Source organism: Planococcus citri, chromosome 1 (genome assembly GCF_950023065.1).
Source record: "Planococcus citri chromosome 1, ihPlaCitr1.1, whole genome shotgun sequence".
Lineage (NCBI taxonomy): Eukaryota > Metazoa > Arthropoda > Insecta > Hemiptera > Pseudococcidae > Planococcus > Planococcus citri.
Genome location: NC_088677.1, coordinates 68,165,265 through 68,191,031, shown reverse-complemented (window position 1 = coordinate 68,191,031; position 25,767 = coordinate 68,165,265). Strand labels below are relative to the sequence as shown.

At 33.4% G+C, this 25,767-nt stretch overlaps 5 protein-coding genes across 11 annotated transcripts in view; 4 read left to right on the top strand and 1 right to left on the bottom strand.

Annotated features, from left to right (window-relative positions):
- Nucleotides 1-96: 96 nt before the first annotated feature.
- LOC135849803 (phospholipid scramblase 1-like) lies at nt 97-4,424 on the top strand. The gene is made up of 6 exons (XM_065370441.1): nt 97-2,221; nt 2,322-2,601; nt 2,708-2,925; nt 3,006-3,170; nt 3,324-3,485; nt 3,589-4,424. The coding sequence occupies exons 2-6, from the start codon at nt 2,496-2,498 to the stop codon at nt 3,619-3,621; spliced, it is 684 nt and encodes a 227-aa protein (XP_065226513.1). The 5' UTR covers nt 97-2,221; nt 2,322-2,495; the 3' UTR covers nt 3,622-4,424.
- Nucleotides 4,425-4,718: 294 nt separating this feature from the next.
- LOC135847136 (mitochondrial potassium channel ATP-binding subunit-like) lies at nt 4,719-8,218 on the top strand. Its single transcript, XM_065366940.1, has 14 exons — nt 4,719-4,918; nt 4,999-5,287; nt 5,369-5,527; nt 5,599-5,744; nt 5,813-5,888; nt 5,964-6,104; nt 6,172-6,330; nt 6,406-6,609; nt 6,694-6,813; nt 6,892-6,995; nt 7,074-7,248; nt 7,320-7,498; nt 7,569-7,716; nt 7,828-8,218. Exons 1-14 carry the CDS (start codon nt 4,875-4,877, stop codon nt 7,915-7,917), a joined length of 2,034 nt encoding a protein of 677 aa, XP_065223012.1. The 5' UTR covers nt 4,719-4,874; the 3' UTR covers nt 7,918-8,218.
- Nucleotides 8,219-8,462: 244 nt separating this feature from the next.
- LOC135848799 (merozoite surface protein 9-like) lies at nt 8,463-11,194 on the bottom strand. Of its 5 annotated transcripts, none has more exons than XR_010559600.1 (10): nt 10,832-11,194; nt 10,634-10,759; nt 10,471-10,573; nt 10,246-10,405; nt 9,970-10,174; nt 9,771-9,892; nt 9,630-9,701; nt 9,180-9,431; nt 8,783-9,004; nt 8,463-8,709 (listed from the first exon to the last, which is right to left on the bottom strand). XR_010559600.1 is itself a non-coding variant. In XM_065370192.1 (10 exons), the coding sequence occupies exons 1-10, from the start codon at nt 10,869-10,871 to the stop codon at nt 8,936-8,938; spliced, it is 1,107 nt and encodes a 368-aa protein (XP_065226264.1). In that variant the 5' UTR covers nt 10,872-11,194; the 3' UTR covers nt 8,463-8,935. The 5 variants fall into 5 exon arrangements, 2 of the variants coding, with proteins under 2 accessions (XP_065226264.1, XP_065225289.1); XR_010559561.1 differs by having other exon boundaries at nt 8,787-9,004; XR_010559598.1 differs by having other exon boundaries at nt 8,463-8,757; nt 8,858-9,004.
- Nucleotides 11,195-11,351: 157 nt separating this feature from the next.
- The window catches only part of LOC135845809 (tudor domain-containing protein 7B-like), a 29,457-nt gene continuing 15,041 nt past the window's right edge, over nt 11,352-25,767 (top strand). For both annotated transcript variants that reach the window (XM_065365800.1, XM_065365041.1), the window contains exons 1-5: nt 11,352-11,587; nt 11,715-11,798; nt 11,883-12,079; nt 12,151-12,744; nt 12,826-12,903. In XM_065365800.1, the coding sequence (XP_065221872.1) occupies nt 11,717-11,798; nt 11,883-12,079; nt 12,151-12,744; nt 12,826-12,903 (951 nt within the window). In that variant the 5' untranslated portion in view covers nt 11,352-11,587; nt 11,715-11,716. The remainder of the gene's footprint in view (nt 11,588-11,714; nt 11,799-11,882; nt 12,080-12,150; nt 12,745-12,825; nt 12,904-25,767) is intronic.
- LOC135849885 (uncharacterized) lies at nt 15,569-22,895 on the top strand. 2 transcript variants are annotated; one of them, XM_065370557.1, is made up of 2 exons: nt 15,569-15,709; nt 22,319-22,895. In XM_065370557.1, exons 1-2 carry the CDS (start codon nt 15,659-15,661, stop codon nt 22,736-22,738), a joined length of 471 nt encoding a protein of 156 aa, XP_065226629.1. In that variant the 5' UTR covers nt 15,569-15,658; the 3' UTR covers nt 22,739-22,895. The 2 variants fall into 2 exon arrangements, with proteins under 2 accessions (XP_065226629.1, XP_065226710.1); XM_065370638.1 differs by having other exon boundaries at nt 15,590-15,709; nt 22,322-22,895.

The following is a 25,767-nucleotide window of genomic DNA, read 5'->3' as shown; positions in this document are numbered from 1 at the left end:
AAAAATGAATTGATGTGAATTAATGCTGCCATATCGGGTCACTCTTCCACCTCTTTTTATTAGAGAAACAACGACGTTAAAAATTTTCATTTTAAACTTTCGCCTTCCTCTATATTCCAACATTAATTGAATTACTTTTCCACCTCTTTTTACTAGCGAATCAGTGACGTCCAAATTTTTCGTTTTAAACTTTCGCTTTCTTCTATTTCAACATTGATTTAAATCGTTCAACTGAAAATGTAATTTTATTTTCCATTCTAACTTTTTATCTATGAGAGTCAAGACAGTACATAACACAGTCAGTGTATACTGTATACAGAATAATTTCGCTTCACCTGACAACTATTTCGCTCGTTAAAAAATCCTATAATAATATATGTATTAAACAAGTCTAGTTTACGAGCGAAGATGTATTAGTTCAGTACCAAATACAATTTTTGGCGCCAATATGTCGCATAAACTTGACCGAGAAAGAGTTCCCTTCCAAATAAAACATCCAAGGACCAACGATGGGCGAAAATAACCTTATTGGAAGTGCGCACGTGCGATTTTGTGCGTGTTTTCATTTTCATTGCCCATTTTAAACGTGTACGTGGTGATTTGAGTGAAAGTTTTTGATTGCTTGTTAGCGTTTTTATTTCAAAGTTCGGGTAAAAATAATCGAAATTTGGCTGTGCTCGTTCTCTGTATTTTGTCGTATGATTTGTGGGAGACAAAATTAGGTAGGCTTTCAAGAAATTACTTCAAATTAACTTTTAAAAGCTGGCACCAAGTTTTGAATCTTGATTCCTGCTTATATGCTTGCTAACAAGATAGGCATCTGAACCGAAAGAAAACTTTTTGGACTGGATAAAGATTAAAGCTACATATTTTTGGCGAATTTTTGAAAATCAACTTGAGTTAAAAACAGTTGGGAAAACAACAAAATTCCACTTAAGTGACCCAGAAAGCTGAAATTTGCTATGTACCTTTTGTATTATCTCGTCTACGTATGAACATTTGTGGTACAATTTTTTATGCGAGAAGGCTAGATGAAAAGACCATCCAAAAATATTTCACCAGCCAAAGTTTCAGATGCTGAAGTACATTTTTTCGATTTTTGATGAATTTTTGAAAATCAAGGTTCTGGTTGAAAATGAAAAAAAAAAATCAAAATTTAACCAAATTGATCTAGAAAGGTAGAATTTATTTTGTATGTACCTTATTTTCGACCTCCTGAGTCAAGTGAATTTTTGTTTTATCATTTTTTACAAAAATAAACCCTGAAGAAAATGTATTTGAATGAGCTCAGGATTGGAAACGGTTTCGAACCGGGCAGTTTTGAAACCTGCAGCAGATTTTTGAAACTAGAAATTTCAACAAAAATTACCCAGTGAATTTGGTTTTAATTTCATTGAGTAAAGTTTAGTGGAAAATATAGTGTAAATTCAAAAATCTGCTGTTGGCTTCAAAACTGCCCAAAGCTATTCGAAAGCGTTTTCAATCGATTTGGAGAGTCAAAAATAAAGCCCATACTGAATTTCAGATTTCTAGATCATTTCGGTAAATTATTATTTTTTTAAAATTTTTGGCCCAAATTTGATTTTTAAGAATTTATTAAAAACGAAAAGATACGATAAACAACGTGTTTTGAGAATGAAATGTAGCTACCTAATTATAATCATTTGAAATTCTATTCGAGTTATTGAGTTGAAATGATAAACCAGATGCAAAACTGGAAATCAAATTGATGCTTACAAGTGTAAGATACCATTTGAATGAGAATGAGTTGAATTTCAGTAGGCAAGTATCCAATCGGCGCCAGTTTGACAAAGAAACTTTTCCGGAGTATGATTGTAGAGCCTTTGGTTTGGATAAACCACCAGGGTTACGAAAACACGAGTAACTTTACTGAACTTGCGCACGTTCTGCATGTGCCTATTTCCTCTTTCATTTTCACTGGGTATGTTTCCGTTCACGGTTCAATTTTGAAGGTGGTTGCGTGAATTAATAGTTCATTGTTCGTAAAAGTTTGGTGAGGTAAGGTGTAAGTTTTAGGCATTTTTATTTCAAGGCTGACAAAAGTATAATCGAAGTTGGCCTCCATTCTACTCGTATTTGTATATGGCGATTTATTTCACAATTGAATTGGAAAAAAGAAATATAAAATCCGAGTTTTGAATTGATATACTTACCTACGTCGTTTTGAAATCATCGTTTCAAACCATTTGAAAATCCACAGGTTAGTTCATTAGAATTATAATTATACCTAAGTACCCATTCGATATAGGTATATGTTATTTTATCCGTACGTATAAATATTTTTAATTTTATGTTCGCAGAACTAACGCTGATACATGTTATTCGATTCAAGAGAATGATTTGCTTACTTTGAAAACAACCTGTAGCAGTTCAGTTCAGCTGACTCAGCATCCAGTTCTATAATTAACAACTACAATCATCGTTGAGTGCATTGTCGACTGTCGAGTCGAGTATATTGTTGTGACCTATCCGATATGATGGAGATTTCAACACATGCATCTAATTATCTGTTGCCAGACCTAGAATGTTTGAATAATATCGGCCAATTACTCGTTAAGCAAAAAGTTGAACGAATGGAAGGTAAGCAAATTGCTTCGATATTTAATACTTAATTTATAATCGGTGCTTTTTTGTTTTTTAACTCGTATATGTTCTGATGCGAAAACTGATGTTACAATGTTTATAGTAATTTTTGGCATCGAAAGTAACAATAAATATACTATTAAAAATAGCGAAGGAGAAGAAATACTCTACGCGGCTGAAGAAAATGACTGCTGTACTCGAATGTGCCTGGGTTCACAAAGACCATTTGACATAAAGATAATAGATATTCGTGGAAACGAAGTGATCCATTTACATCGCGATTTTGTCTGCTGTTCTTGTGGCTTTTCAGGTTGTCAGCAAGTAAGAATTTGTTCTTTTTATCATCATGTCTCACCAGTTTATTCGTAGATGAATTTCACATTTCTATTTTTTTAATACAGGTATTAGAAGTGTACTCTCCTCCTGGTAACTTGCTTGGTACGGTGGTAGAAAGGTGGAGTTTTTGTAGTCCAAAATTCGATATCAAGAACGCAAATGGTGACATTAAGTATAAAATCAAAGGACCTGTTTGCCTAACGAATATTTGCGGAGATGTTGAATTCCATGTAAGTGTATAATTTTCATTTCAACTTCCCAGGTTACAGATAAAAATGAATTTAATGGGGAAAAAAGAAGAAAATTATCTTCTTCGAGTACATAGGTATTCATTTCATCAGAAATAATATTGATATTAATACCTATATTCTTTCTTCGTGTAGATTATATGTACCGAGACAGCGACTACAGTTGGTAGAATCTCTAAACAATGGAGTGGTTTGTTACGAGAAGTTTTTACAGATGCAGATTACTTTGGAATTTCATTCCCATTTGATTTGGATGCTGATATGAAAGCTGTCATGATCGGTGCATGTTTTTTAATAGTATGTATTAGTATTACAATGTTAACTAGGTACGTACTACGTACATTGATTTTCTATCGTATCCTAACCATGGTTTTGTTTTCTGTTTTTTGTTTGTACGTAGGATTTCATGTATTTTGAAAACACAAACAACTAATGAAGAGCATAAGGATTGAATTCATCTTCTATTTTTACTTACATATATATTTTTTTCCGTTGATTCAATTGTCAAATTGTGATTCTGCACTGAGTTTTACTCGATATTTTCACTTTTCTTGCTTTCATCTTTCTTTCGTAAAATACACACGACAGGAAGCTCAAATTTTTTTATTTGCTTCGGGTATTTCACAATCAAGGAACGATCTCATTCGATTGAAAAAATTTGTAGTGCATCTAAAAAGATCACTGATTTTAAAGAGAGAATAATAAGTATAACAAAGATGATATGAGTTTATAGATATAGGTACTGGATTTTATTTTGGTGCTTTTTTTAAGCTAGCTTTCGAAATTGGAAGATTTAAAAACTCACTGAAGGCTTCAGAATAGCTTGGAAGAGAAGCACCAATTGATTTGGGAGATCGAAAATGAAGTGCAAACCAAAATTTCAGCTTTCTACCTATTCTACCTCAAATACATAGATCAAATTTTAATTTTTTTTTCAAGTGATAACTAATTCTTCAAACTTTTATGAATCCTCCAAAAATCGAAATGAAATTCAGAACCTTAATTTTCGTCCAAGTGGTGTGATTTTGTATGCTTTATTTACTTATTTTTGTTCAGTCTTGAAGTTTTTCTTCGAGTTGGGAATTGGGATTGTTATACCTATCTCATTCTTTGGAAAGAAATTATTTTTTGTACTTAATTTTTTAAAATAAGCATAGGTATTTAAAACAAACACCTATTTGTCTTCAGTATTGTAATAAGACATTTGAATGAAAAATAATAAACGATTAAAAATCATCTCTAATTTATTAAATGAATAAAAAAGTTGAATTATACCTATTTGATATTAGTGAATTGGCGCTCATAATGCTTGTTGGAAGTGAACTCTTTGGTTTTTTTAAAATCTTCCCATGCATCTTCGATATCATAATGAAGCATTAATTCTTTACTGAGTAGGTATGTGAGTAATAGTAAACGAATGAGTGAACTTATTTTTTGAAAAGTCATGATCTTGCCTTCGAATTTTGGAGTACGCAACACATTATGCATCCATCCAACCAATAGAAAATGCTGCAGCCGGCGAACGACCTTTCTACGTCACAAGAACGCATGTTCCGAATGTTATCACTTGTGTTTCAAAAACATCACAACATGTCATGTAAAATATTATAAAAATGACCAAATTGTAATTTTAATCCAAGTTTTTTTGTTTCTCGTGAAGAATTCAGCTTCACATCTCAATCAGCCATGATCTTATTGCTGAGATGTCACACGGTTACAAATCTGCGAAGGTATTTTAAATTTTCATAAAATCTCTTATCACTATCTGTGTTCAGCTACCTAATTCAGTAATTCGTGAATAAAATTCCAGATTACTAACAACCCACCGAAAATATGCCACTTCTTGGGTGAAAACTGATTCATCAAGAATACAATCTATCAAACCAAAGACTGCCAAAACAACTATAATAAAAAAATTCTGCATCCTTCCCGGCGTTCTTCTACAAGGCATAGCGGTTGTAAAATGTAGCTCGAAGGATCCTTCGAACGCTGTTATCACCACTGAAATCCAGATCGAAGAACCAGAAACATCTTTCGATTGGAATTTATTATGCAGTTTGCTAGCTTCTGAGATATGGAGATTGTTGCTAGCTGTTGTGGTTAGTCGAGACTGAATTCATGAAATATTCAAATCTGATGTAACGAAGTTATTATATTCGATGCGTTTTATGCTGTTTCAGGCTGCTGTAGCTGTAGCCATGATAAACGTTCAATTACCTCTTCATTTAGGTAAAGTTATCGATGTTTTGTCTAATGCAACGTTGAATCAAATCGATTCTTCGTTCTTACATCAGCTGAAAGAACCAGCCATTCGACTACTTTGTATTTACGCGCTGCAGGTTGAATAATTTATATTTTTCGATGATTTTGTTACCGAAATAGATTGCTAATTGACTTGTTTTATTTTCAGGCTTTCTTCACTTTCGTTTACGTTGATTTATTAGCTACAGTCGGAGAAAATTTAGCTAGTAATTTGAAGAATAAATTGTTCATTTCGATTATGCAACAAGATTTGACGTTCTTTGATAAAAACCGTACCGGAGAAATCATCGATAGGTAAGATACAAACGAAGAGAGTTCGTACGTTCGTAGACTTTGAAGCTAATAATTAGTAAATGTTGCAGATTAACTACCGATGTTCATGAGTTCAAAAGTGCCTTCAAATTATGTGTATCTCAAGGTATAAGGAGTAGTACTCAGGTATCCATTTGGAAACCATAATCCATATATCCAAAATACCATATTAGTTATATTAATACAACAGATTTTTTATAGATTGTGGGATGTGTCATATCGTTAATTACGATCTCGCCTGAAATGACCGGAGTTATGTTGTTAATTTTACCGACTTGTATTTTGATCGGTTCTATTCTCGGATCGAATTTACGAGTAATGTCTAGACGAGCTCAAAATCAAGTAAATATGATTTCCATTAAAATGTTTTCAGAAAAATATTCAAGTACTAATGGGCATATTTTTTTAGGCAGCTTGGTCAACCATCTTAGCCGAAGAAGTGATCGCCAACATGCGTACAGTTCGAGCTTTTGCCATGGAAGCTCACGAATGCGAAAAATTCAAAAAAGAGATAGAAAAATCTAGTCATTTGTTTAAAAGACTTGGTTTTGGTATAGCTATCTTTCAGGTATTCATTTTATCGAATATTAGTTACCTACTTCTGTTTTTGATCGACGATTAATTTAGCTTTTTTTCTTCGTAGGCTGGTACGAATATTTTCTTGAATGGTATAGTCCTGTTGACGCTGGGCATGGGAGGATATATGTTATCGTTGAAGAAATTATCAGCTGGAAATATCATGTCGTTTTTGGTAGCAATGCAAACGATACAGAAATCTTTAGCCCAGGTGTCTTTATTATTCGGATATTTCGTCAAAGGAATAGCTTCGGGAAATCGAGTTTTTCAAGTATTTTCGACTTCATCATTTTGTAATTTCCATGATCCAGAGTCTTGGTATCAAGTTTGTGAAATGTGTGCTTTTTAATCGCAGTTCATCAAGCTAGATCCTAAAGTACCTTTAATAACTAACGCGATTAATGTACCTAAACAATTCAAGGCTGATATCAACTTTAAAAATGTCACTTTCAGTTATCCAACTAGACCCGAACAAGTATTGTTTTTGAATTTTGATTCATTTTTTATTCGTTTCGATAAGTGAGATTACAATCATGTGCTTTCGTTTTAATAGATAATTCTAAAAAATTTCAATCTAACGATACCTGCCGGTAAAGTTGCAGCCATCGTAGGCTCATCCGGAAATGGTAAATCGACCGTAGCTGCTTTATTATTAAAGTAATTGGCTTCGCTTCTTAACCGATTACGATATCAATTATCAAACATGTACATTAATTATTTACTTTCGATTTTCAGATTCTACGATGCTAACGGTGGACAAATCGAAATCGGTGGTCGAGATATAAATGATTTAGACGAGAACTGGTTGCGCGGTAAAGCGATTGGTTTCATTAATCAAGAACCTGTTTTGTTCGCTTCTTCTATTAGAGATAATATCAGATATGGTAACCCTTCGGCTACCGACGAAGAAGTACGTACTAGAAAAAATTTAAATATCGGATTAAAAATGAATTTGTCTAAAATCTTGGATTTTTATACTAGGTTTATGAAGCGGCTAAATTAGCCAACGCTGACGATTTCATCAAAACTTTCCCCAGAGGATACGATACAGTCGTAGGTGAAAAGGGAACAGCTATATCGGGTGGTCAAAAACAACGTATTGCGATAGCTCGAGCTTTTCTGAAAAATCCCTCTATACTTGTTTTGGACGAAGCCACGAGGTAATATTTTATTTTACTGATACGATTGTGTTATTTGGAGTAATTCTAAAATATTTAAATTTTGTTTCAGTGCTCTAGATACGATATCTGAACAACAGGTTCAACAGTGTTTGGAATCAGTGATGAAAGGAAAAACCGTATTAGTAATCGCTCATCGATTATCTACTATTAAAAATGCTGATATGATTGTTGTACTTGATAATGGCGAAATTGTCGAAGTACGTTTCGTTTTATTTATGATTCATCAAACTTTCGCTGGATGAAAGGAAAATCTTTACCCTTTCAACGTCGATTTGAGTGGATAATGTCATAATGATTTTTTATTCCAGGTTGGACGACACGATGATCTTATGCAGAAGAAATCTTTCTACTGGAATTTAATGAATAAACAAGAAAAAATTAGAAAACCGGATGCTTGAACTTGAAGCTCATAAAAGATGAAAATAAAAATTAATTTTCAAGTTTTTGCAGAGGGAATGGTTGAAATTTAAACACTATGTTATTAAATTTATCCAAGTATTAATCAATTTACCTCACCTCTCGACATCATTTTTCCACCTTCCTCCGCCTTTTGAACAAAAATGCATACCGATGTAATTATGCATATTTTTTTAATATTGTAGAATTTAATTCTGATCGAAGTGATATTTCGGCTGTGTGAATTAGATTATGTTGATGTATTTACTGCATAAACGTGAAATAGATTGAAGATTTAAAAACCTCGTTGATTCATTTTCTATTGAAATTTTCCTCTTGTGAGCCTCTTTCGTCACAAATCGAGAAATCTACGCTGGGATGTATTTTGCTGGCAGTTGCAATTTTTCGTCATAATTCACGACTTCCGATTCTAATCATATTACCTAAATTGTCGAAACTTGGAGAAAACTGTCTCACCATTTTAAAAGAATTGAAGAGGAGTTTCAAAAATATCCATTTAGAATTTTGAAAGATGGCCTAATTTTATTGTTGTTGAAGAAAAATTAAAAAATTGTATTTTGTTCAACTAATACATAAACGTGTTGTATTTTAAAAAATACACAAAAATAAAGAAGATGTCATTGTGGAAAGAAAAATTCATTGCAGCATTATTTTGTATTTTCACCGGAATCGCTGTTCTGTGTGACAAGCAAATTCATCATGTCTTCCAGGTGTTCAAATCTCTTGAGCAGAGTCTCTCTATCAAGCAGTATATCTCTCTGCTCTTTCAATATCTGCAATGCCATAGCACAAAGATCATCAGCAGTGTGAATTTGTCTCCCCTGAAAATTGAAAATAGATTCATACCTACATGGATTGAAACATTTGATACACATTTTTTGAACTTTCAAAGCAATTTATTGAACTCGCATATGCGAATACCGCTTCTTTTCTTGTATTCCTTTGGATGCTAGATGATGCTACCAGGGTTTTACAAGAAGTACTTAGCCAGAGAATTATTTACAGATTCCGACTTTTTCGATATGTTAGAAGTATGTTTTGAATAGAGCTCAGTATTGCCGCATATTCCTGAAATTAAACAAAATCCAATAAATAACCATTGCTTTTTTTTAACGATGAATTTTATGATTTTTCAAATGACAGCAGATATCGATACAGCAGATGTGGCTACGTAAAATATTATGTTTGTTAGTTAATTAAATACCACCACCAACCACCACCTTTAAGGAAAATCAGCAATTACCTTAATTTTTCGGATATCTTCTTTCAGTTTTTCTCTTTCTTCTTTTTCTTTTTCTCTTTCTTCTCTCTCTTTTTTTATATCTTCTTGTATTGATCGTAGTATTTTTTGGATATCTTCTTTCTGTTTTTCTCTTTCTTCTCTCTCTTTTTCTCTTTCTTCTCTCTCTTTTTCTCTTTCTTCTCTCTCTTTTTTCATATCTTCTTCCATTGATTGTAGTTTTATTGTCAAATGCCTGACTTGTTCGACTAATTCCTGCATCAAAAAAAATAGATGAATAAAAATCATGTATACGTAAATGTGTAATTGCTAGGGCTAAGTTTTTTAAGCGCTATAAAACATCATTATTTTTAATAAACATCCTAGCCCTAGTAATTGCCTAAGACAAGAAAGACGCATGTTGATTGATTTTTCATTTTAAAAATAAAGTTTATTCTAAAAAGTTTGTCTTACGTTGTAGGTGGTTTTTTTATCCTCTGCTTGACTATCCGACACCGTAGATGTATTATTCATTTTCAAAAGTTCCTAAAATAAAATGTCGACTTATAAAAATTGTTCAATTTTTGAATTAAATAAAAAATATGAACCTTTTACTTTTAAATCCTCATCGATCAATATTGTTTTGGAACTAAAACAATTGATCAATCTTAGCGAAATTTTTTTAGGAGGGCCGTTGGGAGTCACGTGCATAATCAATTTATATTGAACTTCGGCAACTATGTAGTGTGTATAAAAAATTTGGTTATTTTTTTTAAAAAAATACAAGAGTATCGATCAAGGTAAAACTCTTTACTTTTATCCGCCGAAATGCTTTTGGACATACTGACATGAACGAGGTAACGAGAGTCATTCTTAATTACATCGACTTCCTTGCTAGGCATAACCGTAGTCGTGTTATTACTATTGATGACCTTTCCGACTTCACAACATATGCCCGTTTTCAAACAGCATCCATACGTCGTACTAAATCGTTTCAATATGTTTTCGATTTTTGTTATCTACAAAATGTTGAAAATGCATAATTCATTCAACGGAACCAATTTGTTCTGTCGATGCTGAATATTCTTACTTGGCATCCATCGATCATCGACATCACGACAGCTTTAAACGCTTGGTGACTACACTTGAATACATCAGCTTTATCGCCTTTGAATTTTGTGATTTTGTTTTTGGCGATCGTTGACCAAGCGACTATTGATGGGTACCCATCAATATGGACACCCATATCACTAAAATAAAATATATTAATTATTGAACGTACAATTTTTGACATTAAAAAATTATGAAAACTTACATGGTAATAATATCTTCTTCGTTTATCTTGAAATGTCGCTGTAATTCTATTGTGGCATCAAACTCTTCTCCGTTAACAATGATTCGAGTTTTATTAAACAGGCCTGAAATGTACTTTATTTACATATCGAACGAGTAGTACAAGACTATAAAAATTTGCTCACCTCGAGGAAATTTTTTTCTTTTGTACGAATGCGTACATTCTTCGATCAATCTTTGATCATTTTCCGCAGCAAGAATCACTGGCGATTCTCCGACGAGGTCCTTCGCCATGAAAATTTTCAAGGCGTCTAACAAAAAATACCGTATTAATTATATTAAAAGAAAATATTTTAGAAATAGTATTACAACTAAATACTAACTCAAAAGAATTCGATGTCCTTCTTTACATATTTCCGACATATTTATAAATATAGTTTGTACTTTATTTTCAATTATCCTGAATCCTGATTTTATTTTCAAAAATTTGTCAAGGCAGGTGTAAGTGTAAGTAAGTATGCACTTGCCACCTGGTGATTCTGGGTTCTTTATTCTGGCTATTTTCTCAAAAAATACTTATCGCACTAAAAGTATAGAACTCTGATTGTAAAAATATGAGAGCAGAATTTCGTCAGGAATTTGTAAAGCCTTCTTTCTAAATTCAGAGTGAAGTAAAATTAAAACAGAACTTCAGAACGTCAACTTTTATGTCAACTTCAAAAAAAAATCAAAATTTAATCCGTTAATCGAAACAGTAAGTGGCAACACTGCTTGAATCTCGAATGCAAATTAGTATCCGAAAATGCCGCCAGGCTTCAGGTCATTTCGTAATATCTCCCACCACCCGCCCCGACACCCGACACGTCCTCATTCATGACGTTTGGCGTTGGATTGGAATGCAATGAATGCAAAAAAGGAGGAGCATTTCAATTTTGTGCTTGTACCGTGTTCTCAATTTCACCGCTCCGTTCTCATTTTGATACGTGATACTTTTGAAATAATAGTGAAGCAAAGAAACGATTTCTTTCTATAATTTATGGTGTGAACGGCGAATTATTTAATGTAATGTAAAATTATTGTAGTTTGTGTATTTATATATGGTGTCGAGTAAATAAAACTTTGGGATTTCTCGTACGAAGGTATGTAACTATTCAGTTTCTCATCGTTATACTTGTCATGACTGGAAACAGAAAGCATGGATTTCCCTAGCTCGCTTCATGTGCTTTTGAATTTTAAAATAACGTTTTCTTGTATGTTTTCGTATAGAAATGGATTTTAAGGAAGTCTGTTGTAATATCCGATCATGTCTAAACTCTTCGAAAAGTCAACTTTCGTTAACGCAATTACTACGTAAGTGACTTTGTGAGCGCACAACGCGCTTCAGTTCATATCATATGTACGTTATGAGTAAAAATGGACGCTTGTTTGTATTAGGTGATTATAAAGAAGTCCTCGGTGAACCACTTCCGTTCCGACCATTAGGTTATAATTCTGCCGAGGCTTTATTACGAGCTGTGCCCAATTTAAGGATATCCAACTTACGAGGCGAAGTATTCATAGATGTAAAACCCGACGAAAAGACCGCCCATATTGCGAGCTTGGTTCGAGAGCAAAGAAACTCCAAGAAAAAGGTAACTCTTGAAATGACAAATGAAAACAATTCTCTCGCCACCGTAGTCTAAATTAACCGATTTTGTTTCAGAAAAGGAAACCGATTCGTGGTTATCAACGTGGAGGAGCACCGCTACCGCCACTTCGTAGACCGGCTAGTATACCACCGCCTCGAAGATCTGCGCCTCCGCCGCGTGATCGTTCTGATTATTATCCATCGTATCGAAGAACCTCTCCGCCGAATCAATCGTACCAAAGAAAACCTAGTCCTCCTCGATATACGAGTTATTCGAATAACTCGAACAACAGAAATGAAAACTACACAAATAGTAGAAATGAGAATTATTCGAATAGTAGAAATGATAACTACTCGAATAATAGAAACGATAATAATTACCAGCGAAGAAGAGACTCGCCACCGTCTACGTTTACGTCGCAACAAAATTACCGTAACTCGGCTCCGATAGAAATATCGTCCGATGAAGACAATAACTTCAACAATCGCAACGATCAAGCGAAACGTGTCGAAGAAGAAATCAGACGTAAATATTGTCCGGTACCATCGCAGTATAATTTTTCCGATTCGAACGAGTACAACGATGATGATGGTTCGGATTTGGAAGATTGCGACGAAATAAATTCTAAAATGGAAGAGCTGAAAGTTACGTTAGGAAATCAGAGACAGGTAATTTTTCGTATTTTCACGTACTCTTCGATGGCTTTCGAATTATTTAATGTTAATTAATGTCAATTTCTGCTTGTTCAGGTTTCGATTAATAAACCGAAATTTCGATCGTACCCTTCGAATACGTCCAACGAAGATGATTACGGATACAGTTCAATGGTGAGTTATTCTCGAATGAATAAATATTGGCTTCAGCCTTCGCGTTTTCGTTATTGATTATTTTACTATTATTTTTTTATACTTTATTTTTTAATATTATTTGTTATTACCGGCGTCGGAATCGCTTTGCTCGAATTAATTGCAATTCTCGTGCTCGTTTTCGGCGAAAAATACGCGAATACTTTTGTTAGATTAAATAGCTGAAAAGATTTTCATGTATTATTGCATCGATAAAATCATCCTTCAGCCACGTGTTCGTTTTCGATTTTTCTTTCGGCCGGGCATTGCCAGTTGCGAAGAAGATATTCTGTTGTAATACCGAGCTGCAGTTTCTTCGGTATCTAATGTTTGAATGTTTACAAACGAAAGGAGGATAAATTTCGTAATTCACGTGTGAAAGAAACAGCTTTTGTTATGAAATCCCTCGCTTGTCTGTGAATTGATAAGCCGATAATGAATTGCATGTCCTGTTCTCCGAGTTTAAAAGGAAATGACCCTTTCAGAATACCCTTTTTTTATCCTCAAATTACCCTGCAACTTGAAGAGAGAGTTCGTGCGATGATCTTGTTAATATTTGAAATTGTGTACGCTTGTCATGATTTTTTTAACATCTCGAAGCATTGAGAAAGAGGAGGAATTTCATCGGATATACTTCGATGATGAAATTGACCCGATGATAAAATATGCAAATTGAAATTATGACCGATGCGATATTCACGAAAGAAGAAAATTAAACGCTTTTAGGAAGAGTATGGTTATCAACTCGACTCGTATATCCTTTTTGAAAAATTAATTCATTTTTCCTAGTAATATGTACTTATTCAAACGATAATTTTTCTCCCCCTTGCCCCGCATATTTTCTTCAAATATTTATATTTTATCGACGAAATACGAGCGCAAATGGGAGGTAGTCGAATTTTGCTTCATTTTTTTTCTTTCATCTCGTATGTTAATTTTTAATTGTTTTTGCTTTTTTGCCGTTCATTTTTTCTGGTGATTTGCGTTTTATTTTTTTTTATTTATATAAAAATTTTCACAGGATGAAGTAAGTATAGTATTAAATTTTTATTATCAGTTTTTTTTCCTTTCAGTGTGTTTCGTCTTATCTCGTTTGTTTCGTTTAATCCGTGTTTCGTGCTGTTTCGGTGATGTGTCTATCGTTTGTTATGACCTGGGTGAATTTCGTGGGAAACGTGGGATTGCTTATAATAAATTATTAATTTTTGAAGAAATTATTGAATTTTTTGAAAATGCGATGTATTGTCACGTTGAAATTTTTAGTATTCAGCAGAACTGGATTATTAAATAATGGCGTTTCCTTCCTCACTTCCTCGTGTCTTTCCTTATTCTGTCACGTTATATATTAAATCCAGATGGTATTGTTTTTAAAAAAAAGATAAAAATTTTCATTTACGTATTTGGTTACGTTTGAATCACTCGTATTCGTCTGGTGCAAATTGAAAAAAAAACATGTGTTGTGACTTTCGTAACATGCTGTGTTTTAAATCACTTCTGTCAAGTGAGGCATCCGTCACCGTCAGTGTAATAGTCTCGCATTTACTTTCCGTCTTATGAATCGTTCGGTCTATTATCAATAACATTAGCCTAAAAGATAATAATAACCAACGAATGTTGTAGTTATTATCAAATTTCAACCTGCAGTTCTGATCTAATTAGGTCTTTTCGAGTTGAAGTTACGAATACGGTTTTTTTATTGATTGCGTGCCCCTGATGAAGAAAAAAATCGTTTTGATTTCGTTCGACGATCAATATTTTAATTACTAGTAATTTCAAAACAGGTGCAATATGTAGTTCATTAATGATTACTGAAAAAATCTTTACTCGTAGGTGTAGTTCTCGCCCTAAATGTGTAAAATTGAAAAAAAATTCTTACGATAGGAGATAAGAACAAACCGAACGCAGAGAACACGTGATCCACGTGGCTGTGAAGTTCTATTGACGTCTTCATTGTAATAAACCTGTTCGATTCCTTTTACTATTGAAAGTTGATAATTTGTAGTCTTTCTCGATGAAATAATTGGCTGACTGTTTCTTTTCTGGAAAAAAATCCTCGATGCAGTGAAGAAAATTCGATGAATTGAATTAAATTTGAATCAAGCAGTAAGAAAATAATGATGCAGGGTTTCTCAAAATGTGGAGGTTGGTACTATACGAACTACGATTACATTCTACTCTACAGTATGTTTCGTAAGTCTTGTGCTGTGCAGTAGGTATTTTTTTTTTTTTTTTTTTTCAGTGGTTGAAAATGGAAAACATACAGGGTGTCCCAAAATTTATCAGAATAATATGGTTTTTCTTGATAAATCCGAATTGGAAGAACGATTCACATTCGAATAGTTCAGATTGAGGTAGTTTTAGTGAAGCAAATTTCAGGATTTTATTTTTTGGTTACAAACTTCTGATTTTTTTTGCGAGGGATGAAGGTGTAACTTGTAAAATTTAACATCAGATCAACTTGAAAACCGTATTTTTTTTAATAGTCTTTCTATGTGTGCTATGAACATCTCTGCCATATTGGGGGCAATAGGACTGCCCATTTGAAAACCAGTTTACTCATTTGGTCGTTTTTTTTTCTCTTTGACACACGCGTCTCCTTTTCTTTTCAGATAGATTATTTAAGTGATGTACATTTAGAAAAGAAGAGAATACGTGACTATTTTGGCTTCAGGACTGTCGCCAAAGGCCCCGGCTCTTCTTGGAATTTCGTGGAAGATTTACAAGCGAGTACAATGGGATGGTTGTCTGTCGCGTCGAAATTGAATCATCAGCTTCGGTGATCCGCCTGGTACTCCATTGTACCTTGCCAATATTTACTGCATTCGGTTCTTTTTCTTTTTTTTTTTTTATACTTTTTTTTTCTTTTTCATGAATTTCCTGTCGTATTCTTTTAGTTCTTTTGGGCCTTTCTCGAAATTTCTCCAAGATTAAGTGGTTTTTGTTGAAGGTTGGATAAAGGCAGAATAGTCACGATGCCATAGATTTTTTAGTCAAGTATTTCATGAGACGTGGTCGAGTTGAGTGCTCACAATACTCGTACGTAATTTTTTTGTATTTGTAATTTGTCTCAACAGTAATTGAATTTAAAACGATCCAACTTATAGTGAGATTGATTAATAGGTCTTGAAAGTCCTGTGCGGGATGAAAACATTCTGCATTATTGGTAAAGAAGCGCAAGAAATTGAAATTTGTTGCTCTTTCCCTGGTGATGAGGAATTTTCTTTTGAATGAATTTATGAAGCCCTTTTCTTGTTTCATATAAAGAAGCTCACATATCAGATCAATGACCTCCCTGTCCCTTTTGAAAAAATATAATTTTTTTAATCGAGTTTCTGGAGGCCGACTACGCTTTGTACATAATTTTTTTGAACGTACTGTGTACGATGCAGAATTATTTTACTACTGCTAAAAAAATCACTCGTCGTGAGAAATCTTCTGTCAGCATTGTTGTGATTTGAACAAACAAAAAAAAAGAGATCCAAAATGAGTAAATGACCATTTTTTTATCCATCCATCAAAAATCTCAAAAATTAAATGTAAAGTAGTGGAAAAAATTATCGATATTCTTCATTTTTTTGGAGCTCAAAAGTTGGCGCAACAATAACATTCTAAAAAAAATGAAAACTTATTTTTAGAATGTTTTTTCGTCGTTTTTTGCCACGTTCGGACCGTCAAGGTCAATATTTTCGAAAAATGAAATTGAAATTTTGAGCAACGAACGTTAAAGGCACGAAAATGATGATTTTCAGTTCTCAATCCTAAAATATTCAATTTGTACTTTCTTTTTGAGAATTGATTTTTTTTTTACATTTTCTGTAAGTAATTTGCGAATTTATTCAGAAGTTTACCTACTTTTGAATTTACGCTCTTGAAATTTCGAGGTAACCATCTTTTGGCCTTTCCAGAGTGATTTTTAAAGCCTCTGAAACAAATTGAAAAATCGCTGGAGGCTCTAGATTGGCGTAAAACTAGTATGTATCTACTTGTGAAATGTGAATGTGTGGTGGTAAAATTTATCGAAATGAAAAAGTTCAAAAAAATTCAAAAATGAACTTGAGAACATGAAATTTTGATTACAGGGATTGTACATCATGCAGTTTTGATCTAGCTTGGTTTTCATTCCAAGAAAATCGTCAAATAAGTGACGTGTATTGGTGGTTATTTTTTTCATAAAATCCAATCGCTTCAAGGGAGATGAGAGCAAAAAAAAAAGTGAAATTTCAGAATAGGGTAAGAAAATTTATGTAGATGTCAAGACTTGAAATTTGTGTATTGCTTATCTTCTCCTCACCCCTCCCCCTCTTTCAAAAAATCAAAATTAACGTGTTTCTGTTGTTTACCTTTGAAAGGGTAAATAAATGACGTTTGCAGGGTGTTTGAAAAATGAAAAAAATGGGAAAAATCCGATTTTCCACGCATGAAAAATATAAAAATTCACTGCTACAAATAAAAATGAAGAAAAAAAATCCTTCATCTTTCGGTATTTGAAAAAATTGTATTGGGTCATTCCATGCCAAATCGGCGGATTTTTGCACGAGGGGTCTTCGATTTTTTTCAAATTCAGATCATGTGTAGAGGTCATCAAATAATGACGAATGACGCAAACCGGACATTTTTTCGATTTTTTTTTACGGAACTGTGGCGCTTCAAAGTTCTGCAAAATGGCCGAAAATGGAAAATTTCAGTTGCCAATTGTTCCGGTTGTACGTGGTATAGAATTTTGAACTTTTTTTCAAATTGTAGTACTTTGAGAGGGTAATCGACGAATGATGTCAAAATCAGTGTTGCCACTTTCAAAAACCTAAAAAAATCGATTTAAAAACTTATAATTTAAATATAACCACGATGTCCACCAGTAAAAATTCTGAAAAAATTCTCAGTTTTAGTCCTTTTCAAGTAGAATAACATATCAAAAAATTGGAGGGGCCTTTTTTTTCATTTTCGAGAAAAAAAATTACAAGTTTTACAATAGGGCATTTAAAAGTGACGTCACACCCGTCTGATAATCGAAGTGGTGTGCAAACGATGCGAAATGTACTAGGTATTGTGCTCGCTGTTTAAACTAAAATTACTCAAAATTTTCAACGAACACATTGATATTTTAATACAGCAAAATGTTCGTAGTTTTATCCTCTTTAAATTAATTTTTTCCCGAAAGCTCTACCTTTTACCGTTCAAAAGTTTTAGTAGTTTAAAGTTGCGAAAACAATGCTAAAACCAGCTGCGGGCAGCAAGTATTGAACTTTAAACTAAAATTACTCAAAATTTTCATCGAACACATTGATATTTTAATACTGCAAAATGTTCGTAGTTTTATCCTCTTTACATTGATTCTTTCCCGAAAGCGCTACCCTTAACCGTTCAAAAGTTCTTGCAGGTCAAAGTTGCCAAAAGAGTTCATTACTTGCCGTCCGCAGCTGGTTTTTGCCTTGTTTTCGCAACTTTTAACTTCAAGAACTTTTGAACGGTAAAAGGTAGAGCTTTCGGGAAAAAATCAATGTAAAGAGGATAAAACTACGAACATTTTGCAGTATTAAAATATCAATGTGTTCGTTGAACATTTTGAGTAATTTTAGTAAACAGCGAGCACAATACGATTCTCCATTCAGTACTGTATATTATTCGACTTGGTTTACACACCAGTTCGTTATCACGTGACTCGGATGACGTAGTTTGAAATGCCCTATTGAAGGGTTCCTTTCCAAGTCGGCCTAAGTCCATTTTTATCATTTTTGAGTTAGCAGCGCCATCTGCTGGTACAGGTCGGTTAACACCTTTATCACCTTGTCCCAACACCTGGCGTTACTTTTTTCGCTCAGGAGCGCTGTTTTGCCGGCTCGAAAAAACAGCTGATTATTCCAAAGTGGCCTAAATCCATTTTTTACGAGTATTTGTATACAAGTGCGAGTATTTGTATACAAGTGCGGTTGTGCCGGTTTTTTTTTCAAGTTTTTCAACGATTTTCGAGACACGAAATTTGAAGGTGCTTCGAATGAAATTGTTTCAGAAATGTATTAAATTAATGATTCGTGAATTTTTTTTTGAAAAAACGCGTTTTTCAGCTCTTTTTCGAAATTTTTAACATCAGATAATTCCAAATGGGCCTAAGTCCACTTTTTCTGACTGTTTGACGCGCTCTGGAGCTGAAAATACGCAAAATTAAAAAAATACCAATACGGTACTTTAAAGCAGAAAGATCAAGCTTCACAACCATATAATCACATCATTTATTATTGAAGCGGAAGGGCGAGAAAAACACTTATTTGTGTTTTTCTCGAAACGAAAAAAATGGACTTAGGCCGACTTGGAAAGGAACCCTTCAATTGTTGCTAAAGTACCATCAGAAACCTAAAAATTGAAAATTTTTGCATTTTTAAAATATTTTACCAATGTGTAGACGAATGTGTGATAAAAATCCCCCTCCCCCGCAATTTGTCAACGAATTGACAAAAAGTTCGATTTTTCGTGCTGTAATTTTATTTTAAGAGCGAAATATCTGCATTTTTCGTCATCGTGGTTATATTTAAATTATAAGTTTTTAAATCGATTTTTTTAGGTTTTTGAAAGTGGCAACACAGATTTTGACATCATTCGTCGATTACCCTCTCAAAGTACTACAATTTGAAAAAAAGTTTAAAATTCTATACCACGTACAACCGGAGCAATTTGCAACTGAAATTTTCCATTTTCGGCCATTTTGCAGAACTTTGAAGCGCCACAGCTCCGTCAAAAAAAATCGAAAAAATGTCCGGTTTGCGTCATTCGTCATTATTTGATGACCTCTACACATGATCTGAATTTGAAAAAAATCGAAGACCCCTCGTGCAAAAATCCGCCGATTTGGCATGGAATGACCCATTCTCAAAATAGTCGAATGGTTGTTCGTTTTTCTAGTTCGTTCATTTTGTTTTTTGTTTTTTTTTTTGAATACGTACTTACGTATGAGAAATTGTAACAATTTGAATAAATCATAGTATCTAATAACTTAATAAGTAGCGAAAGTAGGTAGTGAAAAAGTAGTGATTTTGAGAATGTGTAGTAAAAGTAATGCATTTTATAGTCAAAAAGGTTGTGAAAAAATGAAAAAAATTCAAAAGCGCAACAAAAACCTTCAAATTACCGATTGAAAAAAAATGTAATTTTTGATAAAATTGAAAAAAATGTAATTTTTGATGAAATTAAAAAATACTTTGTATACAAAATTTTCTTCCAATTTCATTTTTTTTTTTTGAAAATTTTCCTGTGAAAAATTTTGATTTTGTTGATATTTGATTTTGTGGTGGGGAGGGGGGGGGGTCGAGGTAAGAGCTTTCTGAAAATTTGGTTGAAAGAAGAAAATGAAAAAAGTGATGATTTTTTTCAAAAAAAAAAAAAAAATTGAATTGATTTTAAATTGATGAAAAATGTATATGTACTCCAATGTTAAAAATTTCAAAGCCCAAACTAGATAAAAAATGAAAAAAATCGAGCGTGGGGGGGGGTTAAAAATATTTTGGAAGGTAGTGAAAATGTAGTGATTTTCGGTCAACAAATTCCTGTAGATATCCTGGTTTGATAAGAAGATTGAACACATTGCATTTTTGATCACGAGAGTTGACAAAATGTGTAAAATATATTTGAGGCTGTTTAGGCGACTCAAAAATTGATACGATTTCGATAAAAAAATAATCATTAGCCGAGAAAAAGATCTAGAAAATGATCAGCGAGTAGGTATATGTAATTATAAATGCCACAAATTTGATCATGATGACCTTCTGTGTACCCTGAAATCTAAAAATTGTATCCTGTTGCGAGAATGTTTTGAAATTTTCAAGTTTATATCATCTTAATCGAAAGCTTTTCAATCCGAAAAAAGTAAAATAAGCAGTACTTACCTATTTTTTGCAGTTTTGAGAATTTAAAAAAAAAATATATTTATGCTTTTACTGACTGTTGAAAAGAAAATATCTAAAGCATATAGTAGAAATATTTTAACAGAGGAAAAAAAAAACAAAATTCGAGAAACTTTGGTAAATTTTTTGAACCATCTCTCCAGTTTTCATGCTGCGCATCAGCGTTAGATTGAGGGATTTTTCAACATTTTGGAAAACTTGAAGGATTTTTCATATAGGGATTTGGTGATTTGTAGGGATTTTTTTCAATTCTGGGATAAAAATGTGTTTATTTGATAACTTCGATTTCGGTTTTTTGGCACGAGTAAAGATTTCAAATTATAGCAAATTGTTAAATAACGATAAAATTCCAATCAAATTTATCACAAATTACGTAAAATATCGTTAAAATGCTGAAAATGACCAAAAACTGATGAAACAGTTATTTCAAACGATTTATGTACATATGGCATGGAAGGGAAGAGTGGGCAGAAATCTTCACCCCAATGGTAGTTTGATGCATTTCTCGTGTTTTTTTTTTCAAAGAAGGATTTTTAGTGATATTTAAGATTTTATTTTCAGCCAAGGTAGGGATTTTTTGAAAAATTGGTTGGCAACGCTGAAATGCATATGCGAAATCTTGTTTTTTTTTTCAAAATGCCCATTGCGTATTCAAATTCAAAGAATATTCAATATTTACTTTTGTTATCGGAAAAAAGGAAAACCAGCTCGTTTCATTGTCGACAAACCGGTAAAGTTTTGTGAGTTTCCAGTGTGATTGCGATTTTTTCTCGTACCAAGTATACTGGGCCTGTACTCGTAGATGCACCTCCACACTCCACACACAGCACAGCACAGTTCGATTACATCTTCATTTGAAAAGGCATACTGATACCTGGCCTAAACCTTATTCGTAGGCATTGTAATATTGTAAGCTTGTCGAAAGTCGTATATTGGCGATTTTACCTTATCGCCTTGTGCATCGGTGGTTGCTTTTGTTATCAACATAATATTCTTCAGAAATCATTAGTTGTTCATTTTACTAGCGTACAATTACAATTCACGAGTATTTCTAACAACGTTAGTCATACCAAATCGTTGCATGTTTGTGCTAGAATTTTTGTTCGAGTAGCAATTATTATTCTGACGAGATGGAAACGATTTATACGTACGTAGGTATTTTCGTAACGTATCGAACGCAGGAAGTAACCTATTCGAGCTGTTTAAACAATCGAAATCTAAACAAGGAATTGCTTTTCGTACCTACTTACATTGTGTACACGTTGGTCTATGTACTCCGAAATCGATTGTAATCCTACTTGATTCGTCTTCTTCTTCTAATCCTTTCCTATACCTATGAGATATGTGGCATGCTGATGGGAAAAGGTTCGATATCTGATTAAAAGCTTGGTAAAAAATAATTAGTCCTACGGGCGATTAATTTAAATTACTTGAATTCTTAATAGCCTATCGTCATACGGAGGTATTAAAAATAGTACATGGGTAAATTTTCCGCCATGTTTCAGAAGACGGCTTCGAAGAGCGGCCAACGTAGCGGAGCTGACCACCGATCTACGATGAGTAGACGGTATCATCGAACAATGTCATCGGATTCTTGCGAATGTGATGACGAAGAAGATTACACGACTAGTTCATCAACCACAACGGGCGCTTTTGATGGACACTCGCACGTATTCCAAGCCACTCACAGTCGTCAAGCTTTTACCCCGAGGCCGAATCGAGCCAACGTTAACGTTACCGAAGGCTACTCGCAGCCGCAGAATAAATCTAGAGGGCGAGGTCTTCTTTTACAAAATTGTAACAAGAAAGCTCCGCAGACCATCTCCCGCAACACGATGCCAGAAATTGCCGAAATGGGCAATATCAAAGTCACCTTACCGAATAACAGCGGTCGAGCGCGAGTTGTAAATTTTCTATTACGTTGAAAAATCGTACCTACCGTTTTATAAGTAGTAGTTGAGTTCGTTATGTTTTGTAAAGCCATGTTTTTACAAGTTTTTCATTCGTTCGACTCGATCATGTATTTATTATAGTTTTATCATTAAACTCGATAGCGTAGGTAATTTATTATTACTAGGTAGATGCGGTAAATTCTACGTACGTAGAGGTACTGCTATTGTTATGTGTGAAGCTTTGAGCTGACGAATCAGAATACGATTTTTCGTGTTCTGTCTGTCGTATAGAGAACTAAAAATACTCGTACTTCCTACCCCGGAACCCTTCTTCCCATTCCTTTTTTCATGATCCTCGACTCAACGACGGTATTGTTGTGTGACTTAGTCTGTGATAAGATGTTGGATTTTCAAGTCTTCGAATTAGTTAGTCGTTTAATTTAAAAATTAAGCGAAAGCGTACACATTTCGTTTTCTTTTTTCATTTTTATATTGTAAATTTTATTATTCATCTACTTACGTTAGTTTTTGTTTTTCGAGCGCAGCGTTGATTTACTTGTTTATTTGCATAGCATTTTTTCTCGATATCGAATGATTGTTTTCCTTTCGTGGATTTTTATTTTATGTTTTAATGGTTTACCTGTTGACTATTATGATATATCGAAAAAAAAAGACCGAATGTGCTCATATTTTTTAGTACTTAGCGCATTGGACACGCTTTATTGCGAATGAAAAGTTGTTTTGTTTCTTTATTTTTGTAATTAGTACGCTGAACTTAACTGATTGGTATTGTATAATAATTTATTAAACTTTTATTTTGTGTCGAAATATTGCGTTTTCATTGGATTGCGAGTAAGTTTGATTCCGCAATGAGTTGTTTTTTAATGAAAAATTTTGAAATGGAGTATGTGTGGATGGAAGAGGGGGGGGGGGGGTTATGAATTTATGAGCACGACTTGAATTTAATCTGTATTGATGTATGAGAAAATATGAAAATACAACTAGAAAATGGAGATCAGAGATGATTAATATAAATCAACAAGATGACCTTACAGAGCAATTTTAGATTCGCATAAACTTGAATCTAAAATGAAGTCGATTTCTACGATTTCCCTCGACAATTTTTTACGAGTTCGAAATGACCTTGAGCTCCAGTATATTCCTCTCAACTGTTCAGAGGAAATTTTGTTCAAAATTTCCGTACTGGTTGAACTTGCCATTAGACCAAGTCAATTTGCAAGGTTTCGAGAATGATTGATTGGATTCAAAGTCAGTGATTGAATAAAATTCAAGAAGCTTAAAACTGAACTTTTTCTAGTGAAAGCTTGACTTTTCACAATGCATACTTCGAAAGTCGAAAGCTATAAATTGAAGATTTGATGGAATGCAGAATTGCAGGCCCTTTTTGAAATGAATCAACTTTCAAAAATGTGATCTCATCGCTTCTTGGGGCATCTAGGAATCCTCAATTTTGATCGAAATTTTCATCAAAAGAAATGATCATTCTGCTTTTGTACTGTTTTTTTTTGTCTAAATTGCCAAGGAAGCCTTGATTTTTTGCTAAAACATTCAAAAAACGCTGACTTTTTCCATAATTACATAAGAAGTTTTTTTTTTTCCAAAACTGCCACATGTCATGTTTTTTTTTGCCAAAATTGCCAAAAAAGATCGGGTGTTCCGCCAGAAAATGCCAAAAAATCTGCCAAAATCGTCCAGAATTAAAATTTTTAAAAAAAACACATTTTTCTGTCAAAATTGTAAAAAGTTTTCATTTTTGTAAAATTCCTCAAAATTTTCTGTTTTGTTGCCAAAAAGTACAAAAATGATTATTTTTTGCCTTTGGTATAAAAAGTCCAGTTTTTTTTTTTTTAAATTGCCAAGAAAGATCAGGTGTTCTGCCAAAAAATGCCAAAAGAACTCGAATTGTTTGTCCAATGTTCTGCCAAATTGCCATTTTCTAAAACTAGATTTGGCAGAGAAAGTGCCTTTTTTTCGGTCTCAAAGTTGTGAAGAAATCCCATTTTTGCCCAAAATTGTCAAAAAGTCTTGATAGTGTTCTAGTCACTTTTTTTGCCAAAATTGAAAAAAAAATCATTTCTGTCAAAGTTGCCAAAAAAGTTCAGTTTGGGGGGGGGGGGGTCAGAATCATCAGAGTCTCAATTTTTGTTAAATTCTTCAAAAATTTATGCTTTTTGCCAAAACGTACTAAAATAATGAATTTTGAGGTGTAAGAAGTTCAGTTTTTTTTCTTCAAAATTTCTTAATGAACTCTTGATTTTATTCTGCCAAAGTGGTCGAGAACTAAAATTGTTGAAAAAAACACAATTTTCTGTCAAAAGTGTAAAAAAGTTTGTAAAATTCCTCAAAATTTTCTGTTTTGTTGCCAAAACGTACTAAAATGACAATTTTTTGCCTTTGGTAAAAAAGTCCAGTTTAAAAAAAAAATTGCCAAGAAAGGTCAGGTGTTCTGCCAAAAAATGCTAAAAGAACTTGAATTGTTGGTCCAATATTTTGCCAAATTGCCATTTTCTGAAACTAGATTGGCAAAGAAAGTGCCTTTTTTCGGTCTCAAAGTTGTGAAGAAATCCCAAAATTGACAAAAAGTGTTAATAGTGTTCTAGTCACCTTTTTTTGCCAAAATTCTAAAAAAAAATCATTTCTGTCAAAGTTGCCAAAAAAGTTCAGTTTTTTTGGGGGTGAGGGGGAGGTCAGAATCATCTAAAACTCTCATTTAGACCAAAACTCCCCAAAAATTTCTGCCTTTTTGACAAAAACGTACAAAAATGATGTTCGCCTCAGGTGTAACAAATTCAGTTTTTTTCAAAAATTGTCTAGAAAGATCAGGTGTTCTGCCAAAAAATGTCAAAAAAAACTTGAATTGCTGGTCCAATGTTCTGCTAAATCGTCATTATTAATAAACTAGAATTTGCAAAGAAAAGTGCCTTTGTTTGGGTTTGAAGTTGTCAGATTGTCAAAAAATATCAATTTTTGTCAAAGTTGCCAAAAAGTTTCCCTTTTTTGGGGGTGGGGGAGGTCAAAATCATAAGACTCATTTGGGCCAA